This window comes from Paramisgurnus dabryanus, chromosome 11 (assembly GCF_030506205.2).
Source record: "Paramisgurnus dabryanus chromosome 11, PD_genome_1.1, whole genome shotgun sequence".
Taxonomy (NCBI): Eukaryota; Metazoa; Chordata; class Actinopteri; order Cypriniformes; family Cobitidae; genus Paramisgurnus; species Paramisgurnus dabryanus.
The window spans coordinates 10,884,458-10,900,473 of record NC_133347.1 but is presented as its reverse complement, the minus strand read 5'-3'; the positions used below and the strand labels follow the sequence as shown (position 1 = coordinate 10,900,473).

The 16,016-nt window shown below is 38.0% G+C and overlaps 2 protein-coding genes across 2 annotated transcripts in view; both read left to right on the top strand.

Moving 5' to 3' along the window:
• The window catches only part of obscna (obscurin, cytoskeletal calmodulin and titin-interacting RhoGEF a), a 52,099-nt gene extending 42,828 nt beyond the window's left edge, over positions 1 to 9,271 (top strand). Inside the window, exons 69-83 of the mRNA XM_065246712.2 lie at positions 19 to 194; positions 1,033 to 1,059; positions 1,159 to 1,311; positions 1,396 to 1,441; positions 1,536 to 1,613; positions 1,922 to 3,530; positions 3,616 to 3,756; positions 4,512 to 4,634; positions 4,753 to 4,920; positions 5,400 to 5,505; positions 6,878 to 7,117; positions 7,253 to 7,473; positions 7,582 to 7,678; positions 7,871 to 8,020; positions 8,157 to 9,271. Coding sequence (XP_065102784.2) covers positions 19 to 194; positions 1,033 to 1,059; positions 1,159 to 1,311; positions 1,396 to 1,441; positions 1,536 to 1,613; positions 1,922 to 3,530; positions 3,616 to 3,756; positions 4,512 to 4,634; positions 4,753 to 4,920; positions 5,400 to 5,505; positions 6,878 to 7,117; positions 7,253 to 7,473; positions 7,582 to 7,678; positions 7,871 to 8,020; positions 8,157 to 8,334 — 3,513 coding nt within the window. The 3' untranslated portion in view covers positions 8,335 to 9,271. The remainder of the gene's footprint in view (positions 1 to 18; positions 195 to 1,032; positions 1,060 to 1,158; positions 1,312 to 1,395; positions 1,442 to 1,535; positions 1,614 to 1,921; positions 3,531 to 3,615; positions 3,757 to 4,511; positions 4,635 to 4,752; positions 4,921 to 5,399; positions 5,506 to 6,877; positions 7,118 to 7,252; positions 7,474 to 7,581; positions 7,679 to 7,870; positions 8,021 to 8,156) is intronic.
• Positions 9,272 to 9,785: 514 nt separating this feature from the next.
• Positions 9,786 to 15,237, top strand: dmap1 (DNA methyltransferase 1 associated protein 1). Its single transcript, XM_065246709.1, has 11 exons — positions 9,786 to 9,938; positions 10,353 to 10,478; positions 10,587 to 10,678; positions 10,888 to 11,086; positions 11,191 to 11,349; positions 11,893 to 12,060; positions 12,165 to 12,350; positions 12,526 to 12,597; positions 13,192 to 13,264; positions 14,097 to 14,383; positions 14,522 to 15,237. The coding sequence occupies exons 2-11, from the start codon at positions 10,380 to 10,382 to the stop codon at positions 14,579 to 14,581; spliced, it is 1,395 nt and encodes a 464-aa protein (XP_065102781.1). The 5' UTR covers positions 9,786 to 9,938; positions 10,353 to 10,379; the 3' UTR covers positions 14,582 to 15,237.
• Positions 15,238 to 16,016: the final 779 nt, after the last annotated feature.

Genomic DNA, 16,016 nt, shown 5'->3' with positions numbered 1-16,016 from the left:
TTGTTTTCTTCTCTGCAGACGGACAATATTCTAATGGTCTCCTCAGAAAAAGAAGAAGACATTAAAATTTGCGACTTTGGCTTCTGTCAAGAAATCGACAGTTCCAGACACCAGTACAGCAAGTTTGGGACACCTGAATTTGTTGCTCCAGAGATTGTCCACCAAGAACCTGTTACAGTAGCCACTGATATCTGGTGAGTAAATTTGTGTGTGCTGTTTAGTGCACTCAGAAAAAAGTTGTCACTGGGACTGTACCTTTTAACTCTTTCGCCGCCATTGACGAGTTAACACGTCAGTTATGAGAAAACGCTTCGCTGCCAATGATGAGTGTTTCCGGCTTTCCGCAATACCGCTATTATCGACCAGGTGGCCGCAACTTATGCAAACCAAAAGTAACGCCTCACGCGTAAGAGTAAGAACTCAGTGTTTTGAAGATCGCTCTGAATCTGATCTCTATCAAAAGTCCTTCACCAAAATGCAATTATCTCAGCTTTTTGTTCAAATTTGATGTTTTTGAAGAAACCTACCCATATTTGAGAGGTGATTACAAGAGAACTAATAAACGTAGGATGAAACTTTTTTTTTTGAAAGCAGAGGGTCTGTTCTTTCATTTGATATATTGAATGTTTATTATTTAAAGAAGAAAATTTTCTGGAAGGTATTAAACTTTTGTGAAAAATGAAAAATGCTGGCACTGGCTAGCAACTTAAAAAAAATGCTGGCAGCGAAAGAGTTAAAAAGGTCCTAATATGTACTATTTTGGTAAAGATATGTACCTTTGAGGTACCAGTATGTACCTCTTAGGTACTAATGTGTATCTTTGAGGAAAAAAGATGCACCTTTTAGGTATAAAAGTGTACTTTTTGAGAAGGTACTGCCCCAGTGACAACATTTTTGTACCTTTTTTGTGTGTAGTAAATAAAATTTGCAATATTCAGAATGGTATTATTGTGTTGCATCACTATGCCAAAGTGTTAAGTCCTCATATTCAGTATGTACTACCTCTCAGTATACGTGTTAATTTTATTCCAGGTCTCTTGGTGTTATTGCTTACCTATGGTGAGTGTGTTAAAAAATTTTTTAAAGCCGCAGTTGTGTGTGGGCATAAATGCGTGTTTAATGTGTTATCAATCTTGTTTATTCACTTTTTTCCGGTAGCTTAACCTGCCACTGCCCTTTCTTTGGGGAGAATGACCGTGACACGCTTATGAAGGTAGCCGAGGGCCTGTTGTATTGGGACACACCTGAGATCATAAGCAGAAGTGTGGAGGCACAGGACTTTTTACACAGGGTTTTACAGCCAGATCCAGAGTAAGATCTTATTGCATAAGGATATATCTGTTTTTTTTTTTTGTCTGATCAGCAGCTTAGGTTCTGCTGTTTTTGCATTCACAGCATGAGACCGTCTGCATCCGAGTGTTTGACTCACGAGTGGTTTCAAGTAAGTAGTGATTGTTTTTAAATTTGATAGACAAAATGAGTTGCATTCATTAATAAATAAAAACATTCAAACAACGTTTTAATGAATGTTTCAGGGTCATTATGAGGATGAGGAGCCAGAGGACATTATTACGAAAAATTTAAGATCTTTTATTTCAAGAAGAAAATGGCAGGTGAGTTTTTGAAATAATTTTCTCTGCCATATGACTCCATCTGATTATATGTGAACCTGCCTGTGAAAACCCAGCTAATGTCATTTTTTTGTGATTTGCTGTTTTCTACATAAAATCAACCTACATTCTGTTAAAATATAACCTTTATACTAAGTAAGATCATGTCAAATTAAAATCAAAGTTTGATGCTCCTAATCTCATAATTAAAAGACCTAATGACTAACAGGTTTTAATTTTATCCACCATGTAATGTTATCCAAATGTAATATTATCCATCGTCGTGTCTCATTTTTAACTGTTCCTCACAGCGTTCCTTGACATGTCTCGGCTCTGTTCTGACATTGAGACCGATCCCAGAGCTGTTGGAAGCCCCCATCCATGACGTTTCAATTACAACCACGAGGGAGACCCATGAACCCAGCAGCACTTCCCTAAGTAGTGGATCCTCTTCAGAGTATGATGAAGCAGATGCCTGGGACTTCTTCCAGCAGGCCAGCCAAGACGAAGAAGACGATTTGGACGAAGATGACGAATACAACCCATATGCCTATGTGTTGAAGAGGCCCGGATCTCAAGGACAAGATGAGGAAGATGTGCTTGAAAGAGGCCCACTGATGATTCCCATGTCAAGAGGGCTCACGCCAGAGCCAGTCCGTTTGGAGCGGAGGGACAGCAGTCCTTCACAAAACATTTCTGAGGAAGAAGAGGGATTGGCTGGTGGTCAACCCATACCACGACGTAGCCTGATCAAAAGCACCTTCTACTGCAGCTCTGAGCAGCTCTCTCCCATGTCTGCTCGTCACATGATGCGTCGGGATAAAACCCAAGCCAGAAAGCAAGAGCGTGGCCGCAAGCCTCTACGTGCCAGCCTCTCTGGCAGGTTAAATGAACCACTCATAGAATATGTGGAAGATTCTCCTGACATGGAAGCTAAGAGAAAAGCATCAATGTATTCGTCAATGCTCAAGTCAAGCTCATTTGATAGCGGAGTGACCGTTTCCCATCCAAACACGCACATGCAGAGAAGAAGCAGATCATTAGATGTGTACACACAACGCTGTCCAGCTTCAACTGAGCTTAGTGTACAAGGAAAAGAAGAAGATGATGATGTTGAATATAGCCAAAAACAAGATGAAGTCACTGATGAAGAAGAAAAACCCCAAGAAGTTCAAGTGAGAAGGAAACTTTCAGGGGTTTCTTCAAGGAAGAGCCCAATTATGGCAAAGAAAAGAGCGCAGGCCCATGAGCCTGTTGAAGGACCAGACAAAGGGTCAAGTGTGGATGACAGCCAACCAGCGACCAAAGATGCAAAACATTGGGGTGATAGAGAGAGCGTCTCGCTTGACCGTGGCTCAGAGGCATCTAGCAGACCAGGCTCCTATGAAGAACTCTCCCACAGCCAATTTGATGAGATCTTGATCGCTGGATCTTCTGGAAAGAACTCTCCATGTTCTCTCCTACAAGACTCTGAGGATGAAGACATGGAAAGGATTCTAAGATCTCTTCGCCAAGACCTCCCACAAGCCCCACCACGACAGCGCACCCAAAGTTCAAGTTCTGGATTAAATGAGATGCGCACTAATAAAAGAAATCTTCCACTGAGAAGAAGCTCCTCAGCGGTGGCAGACAGAGAGAACAAAGAGGTGCTTCAAAGACACGCCTCTGCCCCAGCTTTACAAGCCAAACCACCAAAGTCTTCTAAGCCTGGATTTATGAAGATCTTCCGGAAACACTCATGGGCGAGCCATTCTTCTCCTCAGCTGGAAGGCTCAGAAAAGAAACAAGCAGAGGGAGCAACCTCACAGCCTAGGTCTCCTCTACTAAACCTGAAAAAGAAGATGCGATCGTCTGCCTCCAACATTACAAAGCTGTTCGGCCGACAGTCAAGCAAAGAAGATGCAGAGAAGAAGAAAGGTGGTAGGCTACTGTTATACAAGTATTCAGATCTCAATGTACTATAATATTGGTTATGCATAATATAAGTCAAAACCTTTGCTTACAGGACCAATTGTGAAGAACACCTCTCCTGGAATGCAAATGACTTCCAGTCTTGCCACAACACCAACTACCACCTCACCTGAAAGTCCTCAGAAAAAGTCCAAATTGTTCAGCCTAAAAGTGCCACTGTTTAAGAAAACCAAAGGTACAGTATTAGATTTGTACGGCAGCTTTGGTCATAATTGTTCATTCCTCACTAATGGCGCTTTTCCATTGCATAGTACCCCACGGTTTGGGTCGGGTCAGCTTACTTTTGGGGTCTTTTCCATTGGGTGCAGTACATAGTACTCAATACTTTTTTTAGTACCACCTCGATCATGGTTCCAAGCAACTCGAGCTGATACCAAAACGTGACACGAAAACACTGTAGATCACTGATTGGTCTGAGAGAATCGCCACTACCAGCGTTATCGCTGTGATGTATAGTCACAGTGTACAAATAACAAGGTCATATGAGACACAGCCATCTTTTAACAGTATACATATACTATACAAATCACAACATAAATAGGAAAATGTTGGCATTATTTTGTCACCTACTGAGAGCAGTATGCTAGCTGGAGCCATTTACTTCCAGTCTTTGTGCTAGGCTAGTGGTGAGTGCGTCAGACAGATTTACAGAGATGAAAAGGGTATGTGTGGACTTACCTAACTCTGGGGGATACAGTAAATAAGCTAAAGTCCCAAAAAGTCGTCTTGTTCCTTTAAAAAATACGTCACATGTCTTTACGGGATCTCATGTGTAAATGCATGCACAGATTCCAGAAAATCATTGGCAGTGTAAATGAACCAAAATCAAACGATCCCGGACAAATTCCAAATACATTATCCATGTATTTTCCATAATCTCTGTGTGAAAAGGGCTAGGGTCACATTTAACCCACTAAATTGTTCTTCCAGAAAGTCCAGCCAGACTGTCTAGGCCAGATGTCGTTCAGCTAGCAGGAGGAGGAGCTCTTGTTTTCTGGAAACCAGTGCCGTCCAATGAACTCATGACATATTGCATTCAGTATAGTGCAAATGGTAAGATTTCATACCACATTGATGAAAAGATTCAAATAAAGATACATTCAACTATGTTTATTTCGTTGCTGCATGCTTTTCTCCGTAGTGTCTCATTAACGTTTCTGCTTTACCTTAGGTGGGGAGTGGAGAAACTTGTCTGAGAATGTTACAGAAAGTTGTTATACAGCTAATGCCCTTCCAAAAGGACCAGGATATGTTTTCAGAGTGTCCTGTATCACAAAGACGGGGTTGGCCCCTTTTAGTGATCCTTCCCCCCCAGCGTTTATGGCCACCCCTTATGAAGGTATAGAAATATGAGAAATATTTATATAAACTTATAGATGGTTTCAGCATCCACAACATAAACATACAGCTTTTGTGGACTAAATGCAACTTCCGGCAGACAATCAATAACTACTGAGTCCTTTTACAGTAGTTTATTTGTAATAACAAGGAAAAATAACTATTACACTGAGCTTACGTTATTGTGTAAACTGAATTTATACATGTTAGCTACAGGTCTTTGAATTCTTGCCTGGCTGCCTAACCTCTCCACACAGTTGTGATCCATGCTCGTCGTCTCCCCTCATCTTTAGCAAACCAAATTATTTTATTTTCAACAAGGTATTTGTTTCAGAGATCAGTTTAGCCACTAGCCAGACTGATAAATTTTGACAAAAAGTTCACCGCAACAATGCATGTGCATCTGATAAGACCGTCTTATTACATAGCTCTTCTTAATATACAGGTATTGCTCAACTGCAACCATCATTGTTTTTTCAGACTCGCATATTCCTCTCATACAGATGGGATCCTTAGGGTCAAAAATCACTGTACCTGGAGGTTTTGGCACAGAAAAGTCTTACAGCTTTCTTTCGGAAATCAACAGGTGCTGTACTGTTACATACTGTATTTTTATTTACACAGTAACACACTTTTATACTTTTTATTGCTTTGGAATCCATTCTGGAGATCTCTGGGTACCACTGTTAGCATAGCTTAGCATAATCCATGGAATCTGATTAGACCATTAGCATCGCGCTCAAAAATAACCAAAGAGTTTTGATATTTTTCCTATTTAAAACTTGACTTTTCTGTAGTGACATAGTATACTAAGACCGACAGAAAATTTTAAGTTGCGATTTTCTAGGCCGATATGACTAGGAACTATACTCTCATTTAGTGATGGGTGATTTCGAAGCACGCTTCATGAGGCTTTGAAACATTTACGTATCTTTTGTTTCGAATCATTGGTTCGGAGCTTGTTTCAAACTGGCCAAAGTCACGTGATTTTAGCAAACGAGGCTTCATTACGGCATAACTGTTTCGAAACGTTTCGAAAATCCGATGATTCACCACTAGGGGGAGTTGATCACAAATGACCAGTGTAGGTGAACTCGGTTTAGTTTTATTGTAAAAGTTTATAAATCATTCGATTCTTCTGACTAATAACACTACCATTTTGTCTACGTTTTGTTTACAGACAGATTTAATGACAAAAAATGTGCATAATTAAAAAGGGAGTTCGTTTAAATTATTTGTTTGACAAAAATAAAACTAAAAACACAGAATACACTTTTAATTATGTCTTAATTAAATAAAAAAATGTATTTTCTTAAAAACATATTTTTAGAACAATCTTGCTATTATTTTGTAAAAAGTGAAAAATGTTTGGACAGATCTTGCTGCTTTTATAATATTTTGACCAGCAGGTGTCGCCAGTGTGTATGGTGTTTCGAACGCATCGGAAAATTGAATCAATTTACAAAGCAATTGGTTCAATTGATTCAAAGCTTCGAAAAGCTTCGTTTCTCCAATCACTACTCTCATTCTGGCGTAATAATCAAGGACTTTGCTGCCTTAACATGGCTGCAGGAGGCGTAATGATATTACGCAGCACCCAAAAATATTCCTCTTAATAAGTTTCCAGTTTACAGAAGAGCCAAGATTTAAGAAAGAATAATTTTGAAACTATTTGGTTATTTTAAGGCGATGCTAATGGTCTAATCAGAATCAATGGATAATGCTAAGCTATGCTAAAAGTGGTAGCACCAGACCCGGAGATCGTCTGAATGGATTCCAAAATTGTAAAAATCAAATGTTTAACTCTAGGGAGCTGAAAAATTAGCCTATTTTCAAAAAAAGTGGAGTGTCCCTTTAAATTAATAGTTTAAAACCCAAATCGAACTATTTGTTTAACCTCAAAATTTCTCCAGAGTAATGCGTACAGAATGGCAAGTATTTTGTGTCTTATTTGACAGAGGCCGTTTTAGCATTGTAACTCAATGTGAGGACAGCCGCAGCTCCCAGATGTTTGCTGCCAAGATGACACCCTACAGAGCAGAGCAGAGGCAACTGGTTTTAAGGGAATATCAGCTGCTTCGCCGGCTAAGCCACCCGCATCTTGTTCAGCTGCATTCGGCCGTTCTTACCCCTACCTGCCTGGTGCTTATAGAGGAACTGTGCTCGGGACGAGAGCTTCTTTATAACCTTGCCGAAAGGTGAAAGTATTAATACTACTATTGAAGTAGTGACAGATTTATTATGTAACATTTAAAACCATACCATATACATGGATGCAGGTGATAAGCAATTGAAAGGCATGAAAACTGTAGTGCATGTATTCTTGTTTTTAGGGACCTGTATGGAGAATTGAATGTGACTGACCTGCTAGAGCAGATTCTCAGCGCTGTGGATTATCTGCACAGTCGTCGCATTGTACACCTGGATCTCAAGTCAGACAACATGTTGGTGTCGGGACGAAATGTGAAGATTGTGGATTTGGGTTCCGCTCAACAATTCATTCGAGGACAGGCGCTGAATATTGAGCACATAAAAGAAATGACAGATAACAAAGGTATCGCAGCTAAAAACTGATGCTTCGTCATTAATCATTTAATGTCCATTATGCATGGGACTCCTTCTAATATCTTATTAAAAACATTTAAATGTTCTGTTTGTTTAGGGTATATTGTTCTTCCTAAAGCTCCAGAGATCTTGGAAGGACAAGGTGTTGGACCGGAGACTGATATCTGGGCTATTGGTGTTTTGGCTTTTATAATGCAAGTTCATGTTGAATTTTGTTCAACATTTAGTTCAATATTGAATAGCGATCAAAGTGTTCAAGGAGTAGTGTGCCTAAAAAATTATATTTTATAATATAGCTTAACAAGCAACTGAAAGTTAAGTCATAATACTAGAATCAGTGCTTTTTTGTTTTTGTGTTCCTTACAATAACATCGTTTCTCCCATAGGTTGAGTGCAGACAACCCCTTCCATGCTGATTTAAATTGGGAAAGGGATCGCAACATTAAAAAAGGAAAGATCCAGTTGAGTCGGTGCTATCCAGGCCTGTCAGAGGGGGCCACCAACTTCATGAAGAACACAATGAGCAACAAAGCCTGGTAAAACTGTTGTCAAAAATGCTTACATCCAAATTCCAGCAAAGTAAACATGTAATCCAGTGAAAATAATAGGCTTAATAGTATTAGTAAAATATTAATATTTTACCAAGTATTTGGTGGCTCCATGTTTCACCAGGGCAAGACCAACAGCTGCAGAGTGCCTCCAAAACCCCTGGATACACGGAGAGCTTCCTTCCCCCAAACATGGCACATCTGTGGTCTGCTTCTCAACAGACAAGCTGAAGGCCTATCTCAGGGAAAGAGAGGTCAAGCGAGACCACGTCCGCACAAAAATTAAACTCCCACTTTCATAGTGCAGATGAATGTTAAAGGGGACATTTCACAAGATGTCAAATAGATCTTTGGTGTCCCCAGAGTACACCCATCAAGTTGTTTTTTTGGTCAAAATACCAATAGATAATTAATTATAACATGTTAAAATTGCCACTTTTAGATGTGAGCAAACATGTGCCGCAAATGAGCTGATCTCTGCACTAAATGGCAGTGCTGTGGTTGGATAGTGCAGGTATTATCCCCTTCTGACATCACAAATTTCAATGATCTATTTTTTCACATGCTTGCAGAGAATGGTTTACCAAAACTAAGCTACTGGGTTGATCTTTTACACATTTTCTAGGTTGATAGAAGCACTGGGGACCCAATTATAGCACTTAAACATGGAAAAAGTCAGATTTTCATGATATGTCCCCTTTAAGAACATATTAGGGTGTTTCAAATTAGGTGTGAAACTGTGAAAATGCTTTTTGTGTAGTTGTGTGCTTTCTAAATCAGAGTTCAGTTTATTTTTGTGCTGCTCTCCGACATGGAAAAAAGATTATGTTGAACACTGCTTTATTTTTTTCTTAAATGTAACATGTTTCATTATGTAGTTATACATGACTGTCATTATTGCAGTGTAATCATTCAAATAGTGACAATAATAACAATACTGTATTACATTAGCATGGCTATATACACAATAGTTAGTAATATGTTTATGGGATGTGAATTTTACATATAGTGATAATGCACATTTATTTGATTATTTAACTGAATGTATTGAAAAGACTCAATAACATTGTCCATCACCTCTCATATATGTGTGATACAGTTATAAGACAATAAAAATATATCAAGCCATATGTAGAATGTGTTATTACTGTTAGTAATTTTTCAAATGTTAATAAAAACACTGCTCTGTCAAGGGACTACATTTCTGTGATATATATATATATATATATATATATATATATATATATATATATATATATATATATATATATATATATATATATATATATATATATATATATATATATAACCCAGCATTTTAGGTTAAAACCAGCAGCTGGGGGTGTCCATATTTGATCAAACCATAGGTTGAACAACCCAGCATTTTAGAGCATATTTTTAATTAAAAAAAATCAATTGAGTATTTTTCTTGTGTTTATGGTTGTATAAGATTATTTTTAATTGGCTTTTTGGTTTGTATTGTGTGTGCGTCTGTTTAATTTTGAAATTAAGTAGGCTACTTTGGTTATAAGTGCTATATAAATTAAATAAATAAAAATATCAGAATGTTCATCTTGTTGGTCTTCTGCATTGGCTGGGATGGTTTTTTACAATGCATGCAAGTTTATCTGAATTATTTCATAACATTAAATGTACTTTTGTAGAAAAGTAATTTGTTTACTCACTTCTGTTGTAGTGTGAAACTTGTGGCCGCAGTTGTTTAGATGCACTGTTTCCTTTTTGCCGTTAGATGGCGATCATGCACAGTTGCGCTCAAGATGCGTGCAGTAGCAAGCCATCAAAGAAGAGACCTCCTATGTGCGATATGAATGTTAGCATTATAGCTAATGTACCGTATTATAGACTAGCACGTACATTTAGATAAACAGCTGGCTTATCATTTCAGGTAAGAACAAATATTTTACCCTTACATTTTGTAAGTAGAGTTCTGAAGTACAGTTCAAACTCAAAACGATTCCGTTTTATCAGTTTCTAAGCTCATTGAAGACGAGTGACTTCGCGCTCGTGCTAACTAACGTTAAAATTACCATATTGTTTAATAGCTTTCTTAACAAAATCCTTAATTTCCTACTGTTATTACATATGTTGGCGATCATTTATTTACCCTCAAACTTTTTAAATACCATGCAAACTGTGTTTGATGCTATTATAAATGTTGAATGAAGCACTAGAATGTAAGTTAGTACATCTGACAACAAAGACGATACTCATTTATTTATTTATTTTTTAAGTAAAGCAAGATTAATACATGCATCGTCTCATCCGTGTAATATTTGTTCATCTCTTTTTTATTATTTAGTTTTATCCATTAATTAAAGCGCTCACCATGGCGACCGGTGCTGATGTGAGGGATATTTTGGAGCTGACGGGAGGTGACAATGATTCTGGACCCATCAGTAAAAAAGACATCATCAACTCAGACAAGGTAACTTACACTATCCAACTTCTTGTTCAAATTGTTTTTATGTTTATAGGTCTTAAGTGCACTTTGGTTTTGTTTAACCAATATGTTTTGTTTATTTTCTGTTTTCAGAAAAAGGCCAAGAAAGTGACAGAGACTTTGACATTCAAAAGACCAGAAGGAATGCACAGAGAAGTTTATGCTTTACTCTATTCAGACAAAAAGTAAGTTTTACCGCTTTGTACATCACTGCTTTTATGCTTTTGTGAACATTTACATGCACTGCTTTTCAAAGTTTATGATTCCCATGTATAGCTTGAGGGGCTGTTGCTTTTTGATGCAATGGAGTGTATTATATACTGTTTTGCATTTGTGGAGGCATCAACTCTTACATTTAAAGATGATTTACTGTGATATGGTTTCCTATTTTTAGTAGGGATGCCCCTCCGCTCTTGCCGAGTGATACCACACAGGGCTACCGTACTGTCAAAGCAAAATTGGGCTGTAAGAAGGTGCGGCCTTGGAAGTGGATGCCATTTAGTAATCCAGCCAGAAAAGATGGAGCCATTTTCCATCATTGGAGACGTGCAGCGGAGGAGGGAAAGGACTACCCATTTGCCCGCTTTAATAAGGTAAGGGGAGAGGAGCAAGGTCAAGAGAATTATAGAAGATAAAAATATTATAATGGTCTGTTCTTGTTCTTACATTTCATTTAAAATGTCTTTCCTGTTCTAAGACTGTGCAGGTGCCTGTGTACTCGGAGCAGGAATATCAATTGTATCTCCATGATGATGGATGGACGAAAGCCGAAACGGATCATCTGTTTGACCTCTGCAAACGTTTCGACCTACGATTTATTGTTATTCATGATCGCTACGATCACCAACAATACAGAGTAAATCCCTTTTAATGAAAATGCAGTGCTTAAAAATGCTATATGTGACCCTGGACCACAAAACAGTCATAAGTCGCACAGGTATATTTGTAGCAACAGCCAAGAATACATTGTATGGGTCAATACAATTTGTCTTTTATTCCAAAAATCATTAGGATATTATGTAAAGATTATAGTCCATGAGGATATTTTCTACATTTCCTACTGTAAATATGTAAAAAAATTATCATTAGTAATATGTGTAGCTAAGGACTTCATTTGGACAACTTTAAAGGCGATTTTCTCAATATTCAGATTTTTTTATTTATATATTTTTTTCTCTGCCAAATATTGTCTTATCCCCGCAAACTATCCATTAATGGAAAGCTAAATTATGCAACTTTGAGAGGATGTATAAATCTCAATTTCACAAAATTGACCCTTATGACTGATTTTGTGGTCCATGGTCGCATATTTCTGTGATGCATTGGTTTAAATTTGTTTTTATTTTATGGTTGCTATCTAGGCTGATCTGGGCTATAAATGTATGTTTCATTTTTATAGAAACGATCTGTAGAGGATCTCAAGGAACGTTATCATAACATTTGCGGGAAGTTATCAAAGGTTCGGGCAGGTACAGGGACAGAGCCGAAGGTCTACATATTTGACGCAGGCCATGAGAGACGCAGGAAAGAGCAGCTGGACAGACTGTTCAACCGCACACCTGAGCAGGTCAGATGATATCTAAAACCCAGACAACAGTTGCTTAGCATGTTTCAAAAAATAATCATCATAACAGTAATGCATTTAAGCGTTTGTCATTTTCCTTCCTGTAGGTGGCAGAAGAGGAATACCTGATCCAGGAATTGAGGAAGATCGAGAACCGCAAGAAGGAGCGTGAGAAGAAGGCCCAGGACCTTCAGAAGCTCATCACAGCTGCTGACACAACCACAGAGATGCGTAGAGCTGAACGCAAAGCCACTAAGAAAAAGTTACCACAAAAACGAGACACAGAGAAAATGGTAATGATAACTGCGAAAAATGTCTGTAATAGCCAGGTTATGCTGTATTACTGATTCTTTTATGTACAATTCTTTAGGTGAAACTGATTGTTGCATTTAAACTATGAACTCCATGTTAAATGATGTAAGCATTGTAGCGCTTCCTTCTAATACCCTCTCATCTATCCAAATTCAGATTGTTCCTGAAACCGCCGGCATCAAGTTCCCAGACTTCAAATCAGCTGGTGTTTCACTACGGAGCCAAAGAGTAAGATAAACTTACACGCTTCAACGAAACTGACCCATGATCTATTTCTTAATATATTACCTTTGCTGAATATTATGATGCATCCCTCTACGCTGCAGGAGCTTGGCGTTTAACTTCCCTCTCATTAGGCAGAGGTGATTGATTTACACAGTCATAGGTAGACTAATCTACCCACAGGAAGGCATTCCTCTTTAAGAGTAATGAAGGGAGGTCGCTCTATGTAAAACACATTAAGGAGCGTACCGAGGTAGTGTATGACTCGAATATGGCCGGTCATCTGTTAGTCAGCCTTGGGTGCATAAACATGTTTTGATCTGCCCTCTCTGAAGTGCATTTCAGGGGTATTATGAATGAAAGATGACCCCATTTTAATTCCATTTCTTCCACTTTTTTCTACCGTGTAGCCATCTGAGATTAAAGGTGTTAATGTTCCATCTAGAATTTCGAGCACCTCATGGAATTCAAACTGGCCTATTTGTACCGAAAATGTACTCTTTAACTTTCTCAGCCTGAGCACACAAACACAACTTAAGTTTACCACAAGTTTATTTCTAGTTGTTGATTTTGCTAAAGAAGACATTTGTGTGTCCCTAGATGAAGCTGCCCAGTTCGGTTGGACAAAAGAAAATAAAAGCAATTGAACAGATTCTGACTGAGCAAGGAGTTGGTGAGAAGTTTTTTTTATTTATATTACTAATATGAGCATTTATAACTAAGGGTGGTTTCCTGCCGCCTTATATTAGTACATTTATGTAGTTTTTACAAACAAACCTTACAAAAACAATACTGGTGTGCATCTTGACATAAAATGATGGCACTAATATATGTTAAAGGATTAGTCCATTTTCTAAAAAAAATCCAGATAATTTACTCACCACCATGTCATTCAAACTGTTGATGTCTTTCTTTCTTCAGTCGAGAAGAAATTATTTGAGGAAAACATTTCAGGATTTGTCTCATTTTAATGGACTTTAATGGACCCCAACACTTAACAGTTTTAATGCAGTTTAATATTGCAGTTTCAAAGGACTCTAAATGATCTCAAACGAGGCATAAGGGTCTTATCTAGCCAAACGATTGTCATTTTTGGCAAGAAAAATAAAAAATATGCACTTTAAAAACCACAACTTCTCTTCTTCCCTTTGAAAGAAGACCTTTGAAACTGCAATTTTAAACTGCATTAAAACTGTTAAGTGTTGGGGTCCATTTAAGTCCATTAAAATGAGAAAAATCCTGGAATGTTTTCCTCAAAAAACATAATTTCTTCTTGACTGAACAGAGAAAGACATCAACATTTTGGATGACATGGTGGTGAGTAAATTATCTGGATTTTTTTTTAAGAAAATTGACTAATCCTTTAAGTCCCATCTGAAATATACCATAGTTTCTTGGCTAAAGCTTTCAAAACATTTTTAAACAAAATATGGATTTGGTTGTAACTATAAACACTTTGTATTGAACAGTCTCATAACATGTTCTCCCTCTTATTTAAACTACAGACCTTAACCCCATGCCAACAGAGGATATTGTGCAGATGTTTAATGAACTTCGCAGTGACCTGGTTCTGGTGTACGAGCTAAAGCAAGCCTACAGTAACTGCGAGTACGAACAGCAGATGTTGCGGCACCGCTATGATGCTCTGCTAAAAGCAGGGGGCGCCGGTACACCACAGAGCGAGAGCAGTGGCGCTCCTGACACTCAATTGTGGCCAGGTGCCGATGACATCAAAACTGAACCCAAAGAGCAGTTTATTGATGTGGTTGGAGCTCCGCTTACTCCAAATTCGGTGAGTTATCCAAAGAGCACTTCTTATTTCATAACTTGATACGGTTCCTGATTAAAAGCAAGTGACTTTTTAAAACTAATATCAGAGTTTGTAAATGGTATAAATACTTAAGTACAGATGTGTGTTAACTTTACACAGCGCAAACGGAGAGAATCTGCATCCAGCTCTTCTTCTATCAAGAAGGTGAAGAAACCCTGACACGGATGACTTTATAAACTCAGTTGGACGTTTTGGAAACGGGAGAGAGGGTTTTGGGTCTCTCTTAAGTGATTGCCTGCTATGGTCGGAGGATGAGGTTGTGGTTGTAGGTCATCTGTTGTTTGCTCTTGATGACCAGTCCCTGACACTGTTAATATATTCAGCACAATGACCCTTCAATACCACCTGCTTCCCACCTCCCTCTATTCTCAAGACCAAACCCGCACCATGACACAGACCACCCTTGACATCCTATTCCATTATACCACCTCCTCTGACCTATCAGACAGACCAAACCTAGATGAACTGTAAATTGGCAGAGAGATCTAATCGTCACATGAAAAGACAGAAATAAAGAGAGGGGAGGCAGAAAAAATCAGTTTGTCTGTCTGATATGACCGTATGCTAGACAGATGTATGACGGAGTGAATCCGCATCCCGTTGGGGGAATTTATTGAATGGGTGTTTGATTTGGGTGCCTCTTGAAATGATGGGTTTTGGATAAATGTCTCACTTGTACATCTGATGTGCTGATTTTTACGTTACCTCAAATAAGTGGATCCTCTCAATCTTGTGTGAATCTCTTTCTTTTGGTCACATCCAGCTCTGTAAAATATCCTTGTTTAAAGGTTTAATAAATGTTGTCTTTTTCAGAGTTTCACTTTAAATATTTCATCAGTACTACTTCAAAATGCTTTTAGTAAAGTATCAGATCTGAGCTGTATATGTACTCTTATCATTTTAATATTGTTAAAATTTAGACCAAACAATTCAGTATGGATGTCTGATACAATTATTAAAAACTAATGCTTAGGCCTACTACAACTGCATGAAACATTACTGTAGTGTATTATAGTAATTACACTTTGTTTTCTGTAGTATTAGCTATAGTGAATTGATAAAATGTAGTAAATAATGTAATTCATTTACTGTGGTATTCAAAAAGGAATTTAACTACAATAAATACTAAAGTATAGTATTTTTTAAAGAGGATGATAATGACAGTATTGAATTAAATAACCATTTCGGTTATTGTATTGTAAAATCAGGATATCTTGCTCCGTATTTCTGAGGCGTTCGGCGCGCTTTAAATTAGCTGTCAAGCGCGCGCATCAATAACGTGAAGAGCGCGAGCTCTGCTGCGTGTCATCAGCACTTCATGAATTCGCCACGATAAAGACATCGCCAGTAAATTCATTACAGTATTGAACATGACGGGAAACATTTATAATTTACATGTCACCTCTGCCCATCCTGCCATAAATTTATCTGAGACGGCAAATAACGATATTTCAAACCCTTAAGCTTTCTGCTGAGGTGATAAAATAACGGAAGTTCTTCTGACTGACACGTTTCCTTGTGGATCCGACGATTTGACGATTTCTGGTATTATAATTTACATCGTATGGCTAAATATAATGAAAGTAAGTTAAAG